The sequence below is a fragment of the Lithobates pipiens genome, unplaced genomic scaffold (genome assembly GCF_037356315.1).
Source record: "Lithobates pipiens isolate NorthernLeopardFrog02 unplaced genomic scaffold, aLitPip1_a1.2 Scaffold_23, whole genome shotgun sequence".
NCBI lineage: Eukaryota > Metazoa > Chordata > Amphibia > Anura > Ranidae > Lithobates > Lithobates pipiens.
The window spans coordinates 277,312,876-277,334,444 of NW_027507785.1; the positions used below are offsets into that span (position 1 = coordinate 277,312,876).

A 21,569-nucleotide genomic window follows, 5' to 3' on the forward strand; every position below is an offset into this window, starting at 1 on the left:
ATCCACATCCGCTTCCGGTATCCGTCGCGCCCTGATGACACCGACCAACGCAAGCGGCGTGCTTGGCGTCAGGACGCGGCTGCAGTATCCGGAAGCGATTGAGAGGAGAAAGATGGCGGCATCACGGATGTTTTGCAGCGCAGCGTTGTTGCTGTTTTGTAGCTGGGGGGCTCTGGGCTCCTTGGACACCGCTCTGGGGGACAGCTCGTCCTGCCACCATGTCTGTGAGGGCACCTACCCCCTGCACACCTACCCTGAGGTGAGTGTGAGACCAAACACGCCGGGCTCCGCCTCCTCCAGTTCTACAACATAAACATCCATGGCCGGGGTGCAGATCTGAGCACAACATCCGGCATGGAGCTTCTCTCTGCAGCTTATTCTGGACACAGACAGGCAGATGTGGGAAATCAATCATGAATATATAGATCAGAAGTGCAGCCATTGGGGGTGATGATGTCCCTGTGTACATCCCAGTGCTGTACTTACTATGTACTCCACCTGGAAGCCTGAGATTGGGGCGGCGATCGCAGCGTAACGAGAGGTTTAAAGGGTTAGTTCACCTCCACCGCAAAACGCCTAATCAGGTAGATGGAGATAAAGACAAACTGTGCAGCTTTGACCAAATAATAGGTGTAGATTTTTTTTTTTGGAGTGCAGCTGTCCAGAGTCTTCCAATTATCCTCAGCAATCAAAGGGGTTAAAGTGGTTGTAAACCCTTACAACAAACTTTGACCTACAGGTAAGCCTATATTAAGGCTTACCTTTAGGTCCAAGAAATATCTCCTAAACGGTTTAGGAGATATTTGCCGAAAGACAGGCACCGCTGTCTACGGTGCACTGAGCGCGCCCGCGGTCAATGGCGATATGCCGCTAGTGGCGGCTCCCGTGCACATGCGCGGGAGTGACATCATTGCGGCTTCGCCGGTTGACAGCGGCGGAGTAGCAAGACCCACGAGAAGATGGATGCACCGCACTACAGGGGACAGCGGTGACTTTGCTGGCTCCTGTGTCAGGTAAGTGACACATAATGGACTACTATGAGATGCATAGTAGTCCATTATGCTTTACCTTTGCAGGTAATGAAAGAGAAAGTAAACTCATCAGGGTTTACTTCCTCTTTAACTGCGTGCCTAAGTTGTGCTTAGTCACTGTAGGGGAGGTGCTTTGACTAAGGGAAGGAACCTGTTCCTGCTGAGCAGAAACACACAGGATCTGTGCCTTCCCATCTGATAGAATGACAATCTGCCTTGTTTACATAGGCAGATTGTCATTCTGCCTGTGTAATCTGTGGGTGCTGGCGGACATCGAGTTCATGGTCTGGTCTCCCGCTGTGTGAGATCACAGCAGGAGCAGGTCGCAGGCGGCGCGTCCGCCCCAGTCCTGGAAGTGTCACTAGGTACGTGATCTGGTGCAGAGTGGCCGCCCTGCCTCAGTATATCTACAGTGGGCAGTCCGCAAGTGGTTAACTGGGGTTGTATAATTGGCTACCTTAGGAAACTGTGTGTGATTTCTGTTTTGCTTTTATATACCAAATATCTTTGTGGTAGTGTGTGACTAATAGAAATAGGTGAGGTTAGTATTCCAAATAGGGACAGTACTGAGGCCGAATGTAAACCTTGTAAATGATAGAAATTGAAGTGTTCTGTTCTCCATGGGTGTACCTGGATCCTGTTTCCTCCCACACTCCAATGACGTGCTGCTAGGTTAACTGTCTCCTCTCCAAATTTTGTCTAAATTCACCTTAGTATGTCTGTTGTATTTATGCATGTGCGTTAGGCCCTTTTCACACTTGTGCGACTTGTCCTTTGGCTTGGGACTAAAGTTGCATGACAAGTTGTACCCCATGATTTTCAATGAGGACCATTCATATTTGTGCGACTTCATCGTCCCTGCCCTATTTTGACCCGACTTTGATGTGAGTTGAGGTCTATGCGCCTCAAGGTTAAACGCAGGCATTTCCTGAAATTGTGCGACTTTCAAGTTGCGGCAGTGTGAATAGGGCATTAGTGACCTTTTAATTGCAAGATCCTTGAGAACTGGGACTGATATATGAATGTACAATATGTAAAGTGCTGCATAAATTGTCTGCAATATATAAATACCTATTATAATATTATCATAAATAACATCCTCTATTGCTGTACAGGAGGAGGAGCTCTTTGCCTGTCATAGAGGATGTCGTCTTTTCTCTATCTGTCAGTTTGCGGGGATTGGAGAAGACTTGAACAAGACTAAGCTGGAATGTGAATCAGGTGATGATACATACGAAGAGCGTACTTGCAATTTTTTAGGCCAATATACTGAGGGATTTTGTAATTTCACATCAAATGCCAATCGTACATGAACTCTTAGCAACCAATTACAAATCTGGTTTTGTTGGGCTTGCGACACCACACTGTAATGTTGGTAACAGGGCATTATGGAATGCAGTACTGAAGTACACTTGTGTTTATAATCTATTCTAATATAGGGTAAGTGAAGGACTGATATGGGGGGCAGTCAGAGATTAGATGCAGAACCGGCACACATAGTGGTGTAGTAGCTTTGTTCTCTGCCATGCTGTTCTGTCTAAGAACTGAAATCTGAAAAAAAAAAAATATATAATTTACATGGCCAGTGTAGAAAAAGTTGGGAATCCTGTTTGCTGCCGAAATTGCTGCTTTGTAATTCCAGCACCAGACGTGATCTCTACTAAGTGGGTAAATTAGAGTTTGGAATTACTCATTCTGCCCTGCGGTGGATCTCTTGTGGCTATTTGCCCATGCAGTTGCCACTGTGGAATCCCAGAGCAGAAGTTTATTTGGTGGCATTGTGATAAGCTGCAATATCATCTTGTTTTAAATCTACTACTATTGTCCCAATACCTGTTTAAAAAAACAAACAAACAAAAAAAAAAAATCTGCAGTAACATGCTTACATTTAACGTCTAGTTGTTTTAACTCCTATCATCACAATGTGTTTTGAGAGCCTTATATTATATCTTAAGACAAGCATCCCTGTTGATCTCAGTGGTGTGGAAATGAAAAAAAAATGTGCCCAAGGGACTAAATTGAGGTCCCAATCTACTTGGCCTGATAAAAATTATTATTATTTTAAATTATTATTAATTAGGGGTGCACAATACCATTTATATTTATTTTTTTAAGTACTCGCCCATACCTACAGCAACTGTTTTGTTTTAACTTCAGTTGTCAGCAATGGTACAAAGCATTGAAAAGTTATTTATAAATTGATATTTTTATTTTTTATTTTTTTTGCGCTTTTTCAATGTGAAATGTGTAAAAAAAATTACTAACAAAGCAAACAAAAGTTTGAAATGTTTGTTTATCTTTTATAAAATAGACAGGAACAAAAGAAAAAAATAGGAAAATAATAATTAAATGGAGGAGAGTAGGGAGTTAATTAAGGCTGATTAGAGTAAATTAAGGGTTAATAAGGGGTTAAACAGAGGAACATTTGTTAATCCCTTTGATCTGCAGATGAAGAAACAGAAATATACAAAAAGAAACAATGTTTCTTTTTATTTGTGTTTCAGGGCTGAGCAATGTTCTTAATAAACATTGCTGGCTGTTTTTTTTTTTTTTTTTTTTTTTTTTTTTATTTATTTTTTTTTTTGACGGCTCCAATTACCGGACTTCTTTAACACTGGGCAGACCCGCTGACAGCTCAAAGAACCGAGATTTTCAGGTATCGGTGCATTTGCGAGTACTGATACTTGTGCAAATACTCCAGTATCACTGCAACCCTAATAAATAAATACAAATATCTATATCTCAATGCATTTTTATTAGGTTTTAGTGTGTGTGTGTGTGTGTGTGTGTTGTTTTTTTTTATAAGCAGAAGGCCTAGAGAATAAGTGGATGTTGCAATTTTTTTGTCACAAAAATTTTCATTTTTAGCAATTTCTTTTAATGCAAAATAACACCATACATAACCCAGTTTTATGGTAAAATTATAAAAGATGTTACGCTGAGGAGTAAATAGATGCCAAACATCATCATATCACTGAGGCGGACAAAGACCGGAGCTGCTCTGTCGAAGCATGGAAGAGCTCAGGGATAGGGATGGAGGAATCCATGAATTATTATAAAGGTAGAGTGGAGGGGGCCAATGGCTAAAGGATGGAAGAGTTTGGAGATAGGAACTAAAGGATTATAAGAATTGGAGGATGGAGTTAGGAACTTTAAGAACTGAAGGCTGGAGGAGTCCAAGGATAGAGATGGCAGACGGAGAGAAGCCCTTGTGGTGTGACTTCTTACTATATGTGTGGCCCTTCTAGTATCAGTTATGCCCTCAGGTGAGATTGTCATTATGGAGTCATCCAGGTTAATTGTATCTGTGCTAGAGAAGCTCCTGTGATGTATAGATTGCAAAGCGAAATGTAAAAAAATAAATAAATAAAAAAACCTCTTGCCTGGTGCCTAGAACTGCATGTCCCAGGCTTCAGGTGATGGGAATTGCACATTTCTGTGATCTGGATAAGTATTTGGTTTTCCTATCGAGCAAACAAATCCACAGATGGTGCAATTTCAGTTGCTTTGCATACTGCTTTAACCACTTCAGCCCCGACAGAATTCACCACCTTCCTGACAGGCCAGTTTTTGCAATATGTCACTGTGTCACTTTAACTGACAAAAGCACTACAGAAGGTTTGTCACCTAATGCATAGAATGCATTTAAGGTTAAAAAACACAAGGGTTTACAACCCCTTTAAGGCTTTTGGTCCGTTTCTATCATTGCACCATTAAGATTATTCACCACTGTGCGGTAGTGTGGTATGCCAGCTGCAGGGCGGAGGATAAGTGTCTTGTGTGGTGAAAATGGCACAGATCTATCAAATTTGGATACAGCATATGCCAGCTGAAAAAAATACTAGGTAAAAAAAAAAAAAAAATACCAAGAATCGTATAATGGTTGGTTTGCGCAAAAGTTATAGCTTCTACAAACTAGGGGATATTTTTATTTTTTCTAGTGGGACTGCGATATTGCGCCGAGCACCGAGTCTGACTGCATCAATTTTAACTCCAGCTCTGCAACTTTCACTGGCCCTCTTATGACACCCCCCCCCCCCCCCCCAGCAAACTCTGTGAGAGGGGGGCTAGGTCTAGCCTGATGACCAGACAAACAGGAAGTGGGCTGTATAAGGGATTTATTGGCAAAAAAAAAAGTTTTACTATCCAACGTTAAAACCACAAGGGCAGAAGATTTAATGGCTGGAAAGTTGAAAGAAAAATGACTGAAGATCCACTTAAAGTTGTTGCTGTACTCTGCACAAGCACAGTGTGACACATTTAGTCTTTGTTCGCCGCTATGTGAAAATTTAGCAAAACTTGAAAGCTTACATTGCCCGGAGATGTTTACTGCATTCCATCAACTATTTATAAAACATGGTCTGCCCAGTTTGGTTACAGCCATGCAACAAGTCCTATTCTTTGCTGTACTCGGAGTGCATTCCTTGTACGTACTTCTGAAACTGTGCAGAAGATCTCTGCTGGGCCCTTCCCACTGATTGTATGCATATATGCAGATTGCAGCCTCATTGGGCTGGGCTTTTTTCTGTGGGGCCGCATATGTGCGTACCTCGATTTGTGCTGCGCGCTCACACTAACGATCAGGACCCGGATCACCTCATCTATGTGATGGCTCTGATTGATCAATCACTCTGCAGCCCGTCCATGTGTTTACTTCCTCTTCTGAACTTTGTAGCAGGAGAGGAAGCTGTTTAAAAAATAAAAATGTAAATAAATCAAGGATAGACCTAGGTCAGTGCCATGGTTAGTATTTGGCTCGGTTCACACTTGTGCGATGCCAAAGATCACATGTAATTTGCAGCGCTTTGCTGTGCAGCTCACATGCAATGTCTGTGTGATTGTGAATTCAGCCATACAGTTCAGCTGCAGATTCTCCACAGGATTACTTTTATAGGTGGCGGAGAGGTGACCCCCCTCCTGCCACTTCCTGGTCGTCTTAAGCAACAGGTCCAGTAAGCCCGGTGTAACGACATTCTGCAACCCATCTCGGTTTGCTACGGAAGTGACTTTCCGTCGCCGTCATCTTGCTACACCCCACACTCGTCCACAATAAGGAAGGGGAAAGCGGACATGTTACACCCATCGGGGTTTTGCATTTTACACATATTTATAACAGTAAAGTCAGTTTCTGTAGTGAAATACAGGACTTGCAACTCCGTATGACTACTTAGATGTTGAATTTTAAAAGCAGCGGCAACCCTGCTCATCTCACAGGTTTGCTAATCTAACACAAGTTCGCTGCTTTTAAAATTCAACATCTAAGTAGTCAGACGGAGTAGCAAGTCCTGTATTGCACTATAGAAACTGACTTTAGCATTTTACACGTATTTATAACGGTAAACTCCGGTGGGTGTAACATGTCCGCTTTCCCCGTTCTTAGTATATCCTTACTGTGGATGGGTGTAGCAAGATGGCGGCGAAGGAACGTCACTTCAGTAGCAAATTGCGATGGGTCGCTGAACAGTGGCACCAATCCAAACCTCTCCGTGGCTGCCCAGGAAGCCAGGGCAGGATAGCCTGCACTTAGAGCTGTGCCCTTGGAGGACCAGAGTGACATGCCTTCCAGCCTTAAAGGGATGATTTTTTTTTTTTTTTTTTCCATCTCTTAAAGGCAAAATTACTTTTACCTTTTAAAAAAAACCTTTGACCCCAGATCTCTCAATAAAGAGCACCAGTAATGCTTATTTCTATTACAATGTTTATATTCCTTGTAATCGGAATAATAAAAGTGATACTTTTCATTTTTACACCGTCCCAAAAAAAAAAAGTTAAATAAATGAGAAACAAATTAAAGTGCCCTGTCCCTTCTTGCTCACGCACAGAAGCCAACACATATGCAAGTCGCACCTACATATGTAAACGATTTTTAAACCACACATGTGAGATATCGCCAAAATCGTTACAGTGAGAGTAATTTAGCACTAGATCTCTTCTGTAACTTTAAACAGGTAACCAGTAAAACATTTTTTAAAGCATTGCTTATGGAGATTAAGTGTCGTAGTTTGTTGCCCTTCCACGAGTGTGTGCAATTTTAAAGCATGACATATTGGGTATCTAGTTACTCGGCATAACAACATCTTTCACATTATTAAAAAAAAAAAAATGGGCTAACTTTTTACTGCTGTGTGGTTGTGTGTTTTTTGAATAAAAAAGTGTGTTTTCCAAATAAATTGCGTTTGTAAGACTGCTGCGCAAATATGGTGTGACATAAAATTTTGCAATGGTCGCCATTTTATTCTCCAGGGTCTCTGCTAAAAAATAAGTGTATGTTTGGGGGTTCTGAGTAATTTCCTAGCAAAAAATACAAATTTTAAACTTATAAGCAAAGTGTTCCGGAAAAGCCCTTGTCTTAAAGCAGATCACATTGTCTGGCTGCTGTTGCTATAGTCCCAAGGTACTTGGAATATAAAGAAAGTGAGCGTGCTATGCCTTAAATGAAAATATATACTAACCCAGTCTGTGTAAATATTGGCAAGTTCTGTCTCTAATTTTTCCTCCAACCATTTTACCAATTAAAAAAAAAAAAAAAAAAAAAAACACCCCCATCAACTCCTGAAGTTGTAATACGACTTAAGACTGCAAAGTTGCATGACGATTGCTTTCCAATGACTACCGTTCATATTAGTATGACTTCAAGGAGAGCCAACCTGCCACAGTACAACTGTGGCGGCTGGTCGCTAAATGGTTTACCACTTGCTTACTAGGCACTTATACCACCACCCCGCCCCCCCTCCCGCCCAGACCAATCTTCAGCTTTCAGTGCTCCACTTTGCAAAATTGTTATAACTAAATATTCAGTGTCTTTCAAACAGGTAATTTTTCTCCTTCACTGATGAGGGGGCTCTGTTGGGCACTGATAGGTGGCACAGAAGCTGCGGCTTCAAAAAAATAACTGCCATCTGTTTTGTTATTTCCGTGATCAGCGGTCATTGGCTGACAGCTGATCACACGGTAAAGGGCCTGCTGTGATTAGCCCTTTACCTGACCTATGCTCAGCCGAGTCTCATGGACTCTGCTATCACAGACCGTGCTCCAGGAAGTGGGAGAACGTCTATGGATTCCCTCCTGGCAATTTAAGCCTGTGCTGTAGCCGACTTTCGGCTATAGTGTGGGCGGCAAATGGTTAATAAGAGATTGAACGCGGGGTAAAGATTCAGTTGCCGCATAGCAATGTGACTGCTTCTATCTCACCCAGTGAGAAACTGCAACATCCATATCCAGAACTATGTGTCCATATATGTGGTGTGTGTGTGTGTGGTGTGTTTTCTTTGTTAAAGGATAAGTTCACCTTTTGACAAAAATAATAAATGCATATATTTTGCAGGATAAAAAAAAAGTGCTTTTTATTTTTTTGGGGAGCCTATAAAGTTTTACACCAGCGATCAACAGATCGCTGGTGCCATGCAGGTCTCCTTCAGATCTGTCAGTGTATCGGTTTGCTTGTACCTTTTTTATAAGAAAGCCGATACATTCTGACAGGAAGACTCAATGAATTGCCACAGTGATCGCAGCACCATGGTAAGTGATTGAAAACTAAAAGCCGTCAGCTGCAAAGGCTGCTGAACCGTGTGATTTTTGCGGGGACCAGTACAGTCGTAACATGTTACACCCTGAATATGGGTGTGACATGTTATGAAAGATGAACTTCTTCTTTACAACCCATCATAAGTCCATACATATGAGAGACACTGTTGGTGTTAACCTGGCCTAATTTTTGTGTAACATCTCTCCTTGCCTTTTCCTACAGCCTGTACAGAAGCTTACCCCCAGTCCAATGAGCAGTATGCTTGTATCCTGGGCTGTAACAGCCAGATGCCTTTTGCAGAGAAGCGTCAAGAAGAGGTTGGTGCTACATTGGATTAATTAAAATGTTGCTTCTTTTATGCTTTGTTAAAATGGCTCGACTTTCTGTAATGGTCTTCATGATGATGTTTGTTAATATTTGCAGCTCTCAGACATGGTGCCTCGTATACATGTCCTCTTCCCTCTGACTATGGTGAAAGCTTTCTGGAGTGACATGATGGATTCTGCTCAAAGTTTCATATCATCGTCGTGGACATTCTACATTCAAGCAGATAATGGGCGTATTCTGATAGTACAGGTATGTGCAGGAGAAATAAACTATACACCTTTACAACAATGTATACATGGGATAAGGTAATTGTAATTATGTGTATTATTTCTACCTCTGTGGCTTTGAGATTAACTGGTTCCCACCAAGCCTATGGAGGAGTGACAGCCAGGCAGGCCTCTCGATCTGGGTGAACATGGCGCGATCTGTCACTACGCTAGACACAGCCGATGACTGATCACCGTACCTGCCCGCTGCCAGTACCTTTTGACCGCCGTTGCCAATCACAGCAGGTCACATGACCGTTGTAAACAATGGATAGCTTCCTTTCAAACCATCCATTTTGTGCTGCTAGCTGTGATTGATTACATGGGAAAAATCAGTCCCTATCTGTGCCATGTGATCAGCTGTGGCCAATCACAGCAAAATAAACAGTTAATAGAGTACACTGCTGATAGCTGAAAGTAAAAAAAATAAAACCATCGGAATCTGGAACCCCACTTTACTAACCCCAAGATCCCACCCCTTATATGAATGACTAATTCTGCTCGTTCACTAAAAAGTTAAAAAAATATAAAAAAACATTCCATTTATTAAAAAAAAAACGAAACCGTACCACCCAGTGTAGATCCAGCATCAACCACGCTAAATGCTGCCGCCTACTGACCCAGCCCAAATTGGGTCTGTGCTGTTATGGGGGGGGTGGGGTCACTTGGTAACCCTGCCCATTAGCTAACTGTCAGATGGCGGGCAGCGCTGTTCATCGTTATTGACATCGGATCTAAACTGGGGACATTGTTTTTTGTAAAAAATTTTTTTTAAAGCATGTAACTTCCACTTATCCAGTTAAAATCTATTTGGCAGATCTGATCTGCTTCTGCTGTGACAAGTCACGTGCCCTCTACCCAGAAGTGCAGAATCACATATGTGATTCTGCACGGCAACCCTTGTAGCAGTAAATCTGCTATGGGGCGGTTGGCAAGTGTTACGTTGCTACTTTATTTCTATTTACAATGTGTTTTATGTCTTTTGGGACTGGCAGAGTATTTAAAGAGGAAGTAAACCCTGATGGGTTTACTTCCTCTTTTTTTCCCTGCAAAGGTAAAGCATAATGGACTACTATGCATCGCATAGTAGCTCATTATGTGTCACTTACCTGACACAGGAGCCAGCGAAGTCGCCGCTGTCACCTGTAGTCCGCCGCATCCATCTTGGTTGTGGCGTCTCTCGCAGCTCCGACGAATGACAGCGGAGAAGCCGCGATGACGTCACTCCCGCGCATGCGCACGGGAGTCGCGTCTCGGAGCTCCGACGCTGCCATTCGCCGGAGCCGCGATGACGTCACTCCCGCGCATGCGCACGGGAGTAGACAAATTTGGCAAATCCATTCTTGGACTTGCCGCATTTAGTGCGCCTGCGCGCCGCTGTCTACGGCGCATGCGCCGTAGACAGCGGTGCCCATTTTCGGGCAAATATCTCCTAAACCATATAGGTTTAGGAGATATTACTTGGACCTACAGGTAAGCCTTAATCTAGGCTTACCTGTAGGTCAAAGTTGTTTGGAAGGGTTTACTTCCATTTTAATTACTGAAAATGATTTCCTTTTTTTCCTTGCCTGGTTAGTCTCCACCAGAAATTCAGCAAATGCCACCATTGTACTCAGAAAACCCATCTGCAAGAGGCAACTTGCTGGATACTGTTCAAAGTAAGTCTTGATACAAGATATTACGATCTCGTTTATATGTCAGTCTTCCTCCAGTTTAATGTCATGGATTTGACAGATTGTGTCTTGTATTTTGGCAGACCTAGTACCTGAAGACCGTGCAGGAGAGGGACCATGGAGCAAAAGAGGCGATTTCATGGAATTAGAAAGAGGAGCCAGCATTATGAAGTGTCTAGCAATGTATGTGGTGTGTGTGTGTGTGTGTGTGTGTGTGTGTGTGTGTGTATATGTGTGTGTGTATGTATGTATATATATATATATATATATATATATATATATATATGTATGTATGTATGTATGTATATGTGTGTATAATATATTTAGAAATTCACCCCCATGATTATACTCTACTTATTACATTAGTTTGTATTTGTTTTGTGCAGGAATTCCAACTGGCTCCTCACAGCCACATTGATTCTTTCTATCTTGGTTCTGCTCTGGATTTGTTGTGCTACAGTAGCTACCGCATCTGATCAGTGTGTACTTTCTGAGGTGAGTTCTGTGTATATGTCCAAAGAGAGTACCCTCCTGATGCTATTTTATTCGCAGTGCCACAGACATACTACATAAAGACTGAGGAGTGCTAAAACGTTGATGTAAACAACATATAGGCAATACTATTGCCTAGTTATTCTGAGCAGTTTGCAAGTGCTGGGTTACACTTACAAAGTGTGAACTGAAAATGGCAGGACTACAAAGTGATCAATCCAGGTTTGTTTTTGAGATGTCAGAAAACAAAAAAAAAACTTTCTTGGGCAGTTAGTCAGTGTGCATGTATGGTATAACATTATTTTAGAAAAGAGAAAAGAGTTGCTGCTGCCATACCCCCTGTTGCTCACAGCAATATCACCTTAATACCCTTTGGCAAAATCCTCTAGTTCATTACAGAAATATATTCTACCTTTTTATTTTACTTGGTTACATATTAAGCGCTCCTTCATTGGGTTTCCTATATCTCCACTAAATGCTATTGACATCATTAATATACTTTCAACTATAGGGGGTTTTAGCTGACTATTCTGTGATATTGTTTAAGCACTTCTTCTATAAAGGTATAGGGCATTGATCCCAATTGGAGTTTCACATTGTATAGCGCTGCTTTTATAAAGCTGTGTCGCCTTTATTCTTGTTTTGGTATTTTGAACAGCAGAAAAACTAGTCTAGCTTTCTGGGACCTAGGCCAAATGTTTGTGATTGTGGTTTGCCATGGCTACTATCAGTTAATCCTGGTACCTTTCTGTACATATACCAGAAATATTCAAATATTAGTGTCATATGTCAAGAAGATAAATGACTGCAGTCTTATTGCTAATGGATAATGTTCAGAAATGTAATGTTAAGTATTATGCAAGTGTGTATTTTCTGTTGAAGTTAATTTAAAGGCTAAGGTCCCCTTTTACAAAAAAAAAAAAAAAGAAATAAATGCACATCTTTTTGCAGGGTAGAGGCAGACAATAGATGCAGCACTACAGAAGGTTTTTTCACCTTAATGCATAAAATACATTACGGTGAAAAACTATGAGGGTTTACAACCCCTTTAAGCTTTCACAATAAAACCTAGAAGCTTATTGGTTACTGTGCACAGTTGCGCCAGAATCTGCGTGCACTAGTTTTATTAATTCTCCCCCATAGTGTTTGCATGGTCAGAACCCACTCCAATTCCTGATTCTCTCTCTCTCTCTCTCTCTCTCTCTCTCGTCTTCTCTCTCTGTCTCTCTCTCTCTGTCTCTCTCTCTCTGCTCTCTGTCTCTCTCTCTCTGTCTCTCTCTCTCTGTCTCTCTCTCTCTGTCTCTCTCTCTCTGTCTCTCTCTCTCTGTCTCTCTCTCTCTGTCTCTCTCTCTCTGTCTCTCTCTCTCTGTCTCTCTCTCTCTGTCTCTCTGTCTCTGTCTCTCTCTCTCTCTGTCTCTCTGTCTCTGTCTCTCTGTCTCTCGCTCTGTCTCTCTCTGTGTCTCTATCTCTATGTGTCTCTATCTCTATGTGTCTCTATCTCTATGTGTCTCTATCTCTATGTGTCTCTATCTCTATGTTCTCTATCTCTATGTGTCTCTATCTCTATGTGTCTCTATCTCTATGTGTCTCTATCTCCTATGTGCTCTATCTCTATGTGTCTCTATCTCTATGTGTCTCTATCTCTATGTGTCTCTATCTCTATGTGTCTCTATCTCTATGTGTCTCTATCTCTATGTGTCTCTATTTCAACTATCTCTATATCCATCCATCTCTCTCTCTCTCTCTTCTCTCTCTCTCTCTCTCTCTCTCTCTCTCTCTCTCTCTCTCTCTCTCTCTCTCTCTCTCTCTCTCTCTCTCTCTCTCTCTCTCTCTCTCTCTCTCTCTCTCTCTCTCTCTCTCTCTCTCTCTCTCTCTCTCTCTCTCTCTCTCTCTCTCTCTCTCTCTCTCTCTCTCTCTCTCTCTCTCTCTCTCTCTCTCTCTCTCTCTCTCTCTCTCTCTCTCTCTCTCTCTCTCTCTCTCTCTCTCTCTCTCTCTCTCTCTCTCTCTCTCTCTCTCTCTCTCTCTCTCTCTCTCTCTCTCTCTCTCTCTCTCTCTCTCTCTCTCTCTCTCTCTCTCTCTCTCTCTCTCTCTCTCTCTCTCTCTCTCTCTCTCTCTCTCTCTCTCTCTCTCTCTCTCTCTCTCTCTCTCTCTCTCTCTCTCTCTCTCTCTCTCTCTCTCTCTCTCTCCTCTCTCTCTTCCCCACCCAACATCCATCTATCTAACAATATCTCTCTCTCTCATTATGTGAGCACACTGCAGTTCCTGTTTTGTTTTTTGGGGAAATTTCTTTATTGTAAAACATACATTGATAAGGGACTATTAAATATAATGGCTTTACTACTCATTAAAAAAAACAAAACAAATCCATTGCTCCACCTTTTTAGTAAATTGTTCAAATATGATGTGTTAAGACTATTAACAGCAAAGCTGTGCGACTCTTTCTTTCAGAAGCTGAGTATATATGGGGATCTTGAATATCTAAATGATGAGAAGCTATACAAGTACCCTCCTGCATCGTTGGTGGTCGTTCATGGCGTCCCACAGGAAAATGAAGAAGCGGGTCCCTTTGCCTACAAAGGTAGACTTGGCCAAGTCTGCCATATAACCAGCCACGCAGCCTTCAATTATCGCTTCCTGTGACCATGTACAAGGGGCGGGCGCCCTGTAGCGCTATGGATTTCTAGAGAAACTACAGACTTCTATAAACTCTCCATCAGATTAACAACTTCCATGTGGTGTGTGGGATACGGGGTTCTCTAATCTGAGTTATATATTACCATCTAGGACTGGATCTAATTGCACAGCTAGTCTTTTGCATAATCTTTTTGCTGCTGGGTGAATATTCTCCTGATTTTGCATCCTGGTCTCATTGACTGTAAACCTGTTCTTATCCGAAGGTGGGATACAATGATACATCAATCTGTATCTGCTTTTCAAGCCTCTCCTACGTGACACACAAGTCCTGGATGAAACTGCCAATGTGTCTGTTTCACACAGTTACATTCACTGAGCACTTTGTGTTTGTTTACATGGGAACTTGTGAACTTTAGCAAAGGAATCGGTGACCTGTAATAAGCTTGCTTGTATAATTCCTACCAGAAAGCAGCAGAGCATTACATACAATGCACCATTGTTAATGAGCCGGAAAATGAGTCAGCCATTGAAGTGTACTATAAACGCAGTTTATTCTTAGAGGTAGGATACATTTTACTGTTTCAGCATAGGATCTTTGCATAAGGATTGATGAGCTTTGAATTGCACAGACACCTTCTATGGCATTTTAAGAATTAAGTGTATGTATTGTCAAAACAACTTTTTTTTTTTTTTTTTTTTTTTAGTTTTGGATAGAGCAGGAAGGATTAGAGCCTCTGTAGGTTTTTTGTTTTTTTACAGCTATTGCAAGCTCTGTGACAGATTTCCTCCCTCTTCCTTTTTACGTGGCAAGTTTCACCATGCAGGAAGTGAAGCACAATCTACAACAGGGAAATTAAGCAACAAAAGCTAATAGAGACTTTGCTACTGCAAGGGATCTGGTGTATGTATGCCACACATCAAGGATCACGTTTTCCATACCTGTCCTGGTATGTTTAGTAAAATGAAACTGCTTAATTCTCTTGTTTGTCTTGCTTAACTCTAAGATTTATTGTGAAGATGAAGTGCTTACTGCCTACTCACTGAAGGCATTTTCATTTCTAATGTTGCTGTTGCATATTTTCGCCTCTTCTCTGGTGAGCCAGGCTTGTAAAAGAGAAAAATCTTTATGAGGGAGCCAATATAGCAGTAAAAAATCAAAACCGAGGTTCTAACCAAAGCTAATAATATAAAAAAAACAAAAGAAAACTACATTTGGTTTGACATACACTTTATTGGTGTTCTCCTGTTGCATGTAAAATACTATTACTCATGCACTGTTGGTAGGTAGGCGAACACCATGCAGAAGTGTGGGTTGCCTGCTTGACTCTCTCTTTTTTTTTTTTTTTATTTTTTTTTTTTTCTAAAGGCGCAACCCTGCAAGTCTTTTTTTTTCTTTTTTAAATCTCTGTATTTTATTACTGATTGGGGCTGCCATTTCTGCTTTGAGCTCATTTTCGAAAAGTAGCTCAGGGCTTCCTACTCCTGGGTCCCGTGAAGGGGAGGGGAGGTTCAGTGGTGCTCCCGGTATGGAACTTAGTCTTGATGAAAGATTGAAGTAAAATCGTAGACTTTATTATAAATCCAATGTCTACAGTGAGATTGAAATGTTTTAGCCACCTATATGGACCTTGGTCATTTTATTATGACTAAGGCCCATACAGGTGGCTGAAACGTGTCAATCTTGCTGTAGGAGTTTTTTTTTTTTTTTTTTTTTATGTCTTGATGGATTTGTAATAAATTCTATGATTTTACTTCAAGCTGCTCCAGTGCTGGACCTCCTGTCTTTCATTGATTCTATAAATGGCAAGTACAGTGTGTGTCCAGGCATGGGCGTTTGATCGTCATCCTTTTTATGTGTGGGATAGGGGTTGTAGCATTGCAATCTGCTTCTTTCCATGGAACCTAGTCTGGACCTTGTAAAGAACATGGGCAGTCAATGTCCATTTGCTTTCTCTGATTTGTGTGTTTTTTTTTTTTTTTTTTTCCCCTCTGAATTCTGGTGTGTTTCCCCCTCAAAGTTCTCATGACACGTCTTACTCTTTATTGTAGACACATTCTTGCAGTCCTACATATATGACCCTCTGCATTTCTCTAGCCAGATGTTGGTACAGCGTGGTCCATTTTTAAACTTTAGTGCAGGGATCTCAAACTGGCGGCCCTCCAGCTGTTGCAAAACTGCCATATAGTACCATAAGTCCCATGAGGTATTGCAAGGCTGACAGTTATAAGCATGACTATCACAGGCAAAAGCATGATGGGACTTGTAGTTTTGCAACAGCTGGAGGGCCGCAAGTTTGAGACTATGCTTTAGTGTTTTATAATGCCCCTTTTACAACAAAGCTGTTTGAGAGATTGCAATCTAAAATGTATCTTGCTGTTCTAACTTTAACCTGGTGAAGTGCTTGATGTAAAGGTCTTCTAGTATCTAGGAGAGTTTTGAGATTCTTGAGAACATTGTGGATAACTGGTCTTGCCTTTTGTGTAGTACATAAATGTGGATTTTTCCATATAACCAGCTACACCTTTTTAGTCAGATCGAATGTTCTCAAGAAGCTCTCCATTGGTAGGGATTTTTTGACCTTGTGGTTTTACACCGACTGGTGGAACACACATCCCCTATGTTAATCATCTCTGCTTGCTGTAAGGCATTGGTGTTCTGTTTATCTCCACTCACAAAGGTCGTGGTTCATCTCCAATCAACAGAAAATCATTTTACTGACCCAAAATCTGGCCTGTTCGCAGCCTCTTTGTAATGGAGTTGGACAGCTGAGCCATAAGTTTTTGCTACTAGAGGACCAAGGTATAAGATGTCCAGTGATGTAACACAAACTAATATGTTCTTAAAGAAACCTAATGGATGAAAACCGCTACCAACAGATTATAAAACAATTTGGTAATGAGGATCTAAATGTTTACAAGGGGTTTGAAGTGTAATTATACAGTTTTCCTGTAATAAATAATCACAAACTGTGAGTTTCTTGGTGAGACTTTTATTTATTCTGTCCAGTGGTAAAATCTGTGAGTAAAAGACATACAGTATATTGGGGATATGCAATTAGCGGACCTCCAGCTGTTGTAGAACTGCAAGACTCTGACAGCCACAAGCATGACACCCAGAGGCATGATGGGACTTGTAGTTTTGCAACAGCTGGAGGTCTGCTAATTGCATATCCCTGCAGTATATCAATGCTGCAGTATATGTTTGATACTTTTATAAAGTAACCATTCCAGACTCCTGGTGCTTATTGACATATGGCCTTTATTTTATCACAGTTATGTGATAGTTTACATTTTTGGGGTTGTGTTCAAGATGTGCAGAAAGAGATCACACAAATACTTATAACATTTAATCGGTAATGACCGATACAGATGATAAATGTAATAATCAAAAATATAAAAAGAATACTTGACTAAAGATGCTGTTTCACCACGGGATCCCACCCGTTTCTTTTGGCGTGGCACAGATGATCAGATACATGCATGATCGCAGCTCTGATACGGGATTTAATATTCCAAGTTTTAGCTATAGTAAATGGCAACGTTTCTCAAACCCAGTCCTCAAGTACCCCTAAGAGGTCATGTTTTCAGGCTTTCCATTATTTTGCACAGGTGATTGATCCGTTTCACTGCCTTAGTGATTACCACAGCCGTTTCATCTGAGGGAAATCCTGAAAACATGACCTGTTGGGGGTACTTTACTGGAGTTGAGAAACATTAACGTATATATGACTTGTAAGCAATATGACCTTTTAAGGACTTGGTCAATTAGAAATTCAGTTTCTTTGGTATGAAGTCAGCTAAAGGTAATCAGGACATTGGACACTGTAGATATTGTGAGACAACGTTAATAAGCAAATATGCAATTTCCCCATCAGCCTTCCAGCACTGTTTTTTATTTTTTTTATTTTTTTTACACAATGAGCTGCAATTATTTAAATTTAAAGTAGGATTCTTGGATATGGTTAAATCTTAAACATACTCCTTTGCTTACTAACCTGTGTAAAAAGAGATGTACTGTACCTACTTATCTATTTTCATAACGCTTTGGTCTTGTCGCATGATCTGGCTCTCTTATGTCAGCCAGTGCCGCGGGAGGGGAGGGAGCGCCAAAAAACAGATGGGCCTTTGGGTGACGCCACTGCTCCCGGAATTACCAGCTGTTGAGTACGCTCTTCCCTCCCCTTTAGCTGGCCGCTGCCTAACACTGGAGATCACATGACTAGACCAGAGTGGCATGAAAATAGGTAGGTATATTTATCTTTTTTACACAGAATAGCAAGCTTGGGTGTTAGGAGGGGTATTTTTAAGATTAGTTCGGTTTAGGCTTGGTTCACGCCTATGCAGTTGCACTTTTGATTGTTTCTGCAGTGCTTTTTGCTGTGAATTTTTTGCTCATGTGATTTTAAAGCTATTTGCATTTCTAAGCTTATTTTTTTCTTTTGGGCAATTTGTTGTTGTGCAGATTAACCACTTCCAAACCGCACATATTGTGCAGCAGGGTGGACTGGCTGTACAAACTGATGTACCTGTACATCTGTCCAAGCATTAGATACAGCAGGCACGTGCCCATTGTGGGAGCTCGCCTCCGGGTCTGGTGGACTCAATGTCTGCTGGCCATCCGTGATGGTGGTAAAGAGAGGCCAAACGGGGATCTGCTTATGCAAAACAAGGCGGATCCCCGTTCTAACAGGGCAGGAGAGAGAGAGAGATCAGATGTTTCTAGTGACCAGGAACAGAAATCTCTCTCTACTCCCAGTAAGTATGTAACCCCTGACAGTTAGAAAGCACCTTCCTAGGGAACACTTAACACTTTGATCCTAGTGTTGAACACTTCCCGGCCAGTGCCATTTACACAATGATCAGTGTATATTTGTAGCACTGATCACTGTATTGGTGTAACTGGTCACCAAAAAGTGTCACTTGGGGTCAGATTTGTCCTCTACAGTGTTGTAGTCCCGCAAAAAAATCAATTATCCCCACCATTACTAGTAAAAACAAGAAGTCTCTAAATCTTTTCTCTATTTTGTAGACGCCACAACTTTTGTGCAAGCCAATCAAATATGTGCTTGTTGCGATTTTATTTATTTTATTTTTTTCTAAAAATATGTAGCAGAATACATATTGGCCTAAACTGATGAATACATTTTTAGTGTTTTTATTTATTTTTATTTTTTGTTTATAGAATGAAAACCCGCAGAGGTGATCAAATACCACCAAAAGAAAGCTCTATTTGTGGGAAAAAATGGACATCAATTTTATTTGGGTACAGTGACGCACGAGCGCTCAATTGTCAGTTAAAGCGACGCAGTGCTGTATAGCAAAAAATGGCCTGGTCATTAAGGGGGTAAATCCTTCTGATAAAAATGCAAATTTTGGCAAAATTGATGCAAAAAACGCACTACATGCTTTTCTGCAGCTTCTCCATTGAAGTCTATTAAGCAAAAATAAAAGCACTGTTTGTGTTTAATAAAAAAAAGATGCGCCTGGAAAAAGCATAGATGTGAACGTGTCGCATAGGAAACCATGTTAAATGAACTGTAATACATTTCTGCAAAAAGCGCCAATAAATGCATAGCTGTAAACTGAGCCCTACCTGGAATTCATATTTTAGATGTGTTTTGTATCATGGGCATATCAAGGGGCCAGATTTCACAAAACTGGTTATCTTAAAGAGGAGGTCCACCTAAAAAATAAAAAAATAAAATATATTAAAAGCCAGCAACTACAAATACTGCAGCTGCTGACTTTTAATAAATGGACACTTACCTTTCCAAGGGTCCAGCAATGTCGGAAGCCGATCAGTCACTCGGCTCTCTGCAGCTGCCGCTGCCATCCTCAGTGAGTGAATCAGGAAGTGTTGTGGCTTCACTTCTCGGTTCCCTACTGTGCATGCGTGAGTCACTCTGCACATTTTAACTGATCGCTGCTATCTCCTGGGACTTGTGCATGTCCCAGCAGACAGCGCGGGGGGACGGGAAGAGGTGTCGATTCCTGTGGGAATCTATGCCCCGAAGTGGGTGCAAATACCTGTCTTGTGTATCTGCACTACCCCCCCCCCCCCCGAAAGGTGTCAAATGTGATACCAGAGGGGGGGTTCCGAAAAGCGGAGGTTCAATTTTTGTGTGAACCTCCACTTTAATAATGAACAAAAGAGGGGTGTAACCTGACCACCACCACAATGTCAAACCTCCATCCCTGGTATACATATTAAATCAGAGGAGAAAAATAGTGGGACTTTAAAATGTGTATCGCCTGTATGTGGAATGTTCCAATGTATGTGTATATATAATTATTATATATATATATATATATATATATATATATATATATATATATATATAAAATTGTATTTTATTTTTTAAACACTATATGAAATATCTGTCTCCAGTGACATCCTTCATTTAAAGTCCCACTATTTTCCACCTCTGATTTTATAGGTTATCTTAATATATTTCAGGACTGGTATTCATAGAGCATGGGTTATGTGCAGGCTACCTTTTGGTGATTGGGCCTGTTCTGCTGTAGAGAAGTTTTTATTATTTTTTATTTTTAAACCATTACATTTTTTTTTCTCTCTGAAGCTTCTATCAAGATCTGACTGCTTATGGCCCTGAGCAGTTTCTGGATCCGTTCCTCTGTGTAGGACTGACCTGTAATACTTGCTTTGGGCACTGGATCCCGGGTTAGTTGCTTACTTTGGCATGCAGTTCAATGTGTGTATTTATTTAGCTGCAGGGTGCTATAGAGGTCCATGGAGATGGCCCATTTCTATGGTTAATCGAACCCTGCTGAACCCTTAGGAGGGATGTCCACCATGACAGGTAAAGCCTGGATCTCGACTAAGCCCAGCTTTGTGACTAAGGTAAGACTGGAGGTTTGCCATCTAATTTTATTTTTTTTGCATGAGTGTCCTGTCAGTCCACAGATGGGGAACACCGGTTAAAGAGCTGGACTGTGGATGCACAATTCTATGGGTCTACTCTGGTTGCCATTAATAAAAGTAGTTCTGGTCGAATGGCCATATCTGCTGGAATTTTTAGCAAAATTTGGTTTTGGTGGCACCTTTATCAGGTGGGTGCAGCTACTCTACTCAAAACCCACCGCTAGACTAAGAGTAAATGCGGCTGTGTCTGATCCCTTTCTGATAAAGAGAGGCACTAGACAGGGATGTCCCCTGTCGCCGCTGCTATTTGCATTGGCGATAGAACCTCTGGCGGCGCTAATAAGATCTAGTGGGGAGGTAGTGGGATTGACGATTGGGAGTCTGGAAGAAAAGGTATCTTTATACGCTGATATATTGATTTACCTGTCGGCCCCCCAATCGTCTCTCCCAACCCTGCTGGAAATTATTAGGAGGTTTGGACACTTTTCTAGGTTCCAGGTTAAATGGGACAAATCCATTATGTTTATGATAGACCAAGCAACATCAATAGTGTTACCTCCCTCCTGTCCCTTACAAATAGTCAGCTCCTTCTGATATCTGGGGGTTATGATGCAACAACCAATCTCCTACACCAAAATTAACCTAGATCCTCTTATCGGAAGACTAAGAACCACATTAAAGACGTGGACCAACCTCCCCCTAACACTGCTAGGTAGGATAAACATTTTTAAAATGATC

The 21,569-nt window shown here is 41.3% G+C and overlaps 1 protein-coding gene across 1 annotated transcript; it reads left to right on the top strand.

The window, feature by feature from the left end:
• The first annotated feature begins 19 nt into the window (after positions 1–19).
• Positions 20–16,921, top strand: TMEM59 (transmembrane protein 59). The gene is given in 9 exon segments (XM_077453285.1): positions 20–259; positions 2,147–2,252; positions 8,779–8,873; positions 8,980–9,132; positions 10,726–10,807; positions 10,906–11,005; positions 11,209–11,317; positions 13,763–13,876; positions 13,878–16,921. Coding segments are annotated over 9 exon segments (1,026 nt in total). The 5' UTR covers positions 20–34; the 3' UTR covers positions 13,920–16,921.
• The last annotated feature ends 4,648 nt before the right edge of the window (positions 16,922–21,569 follow it).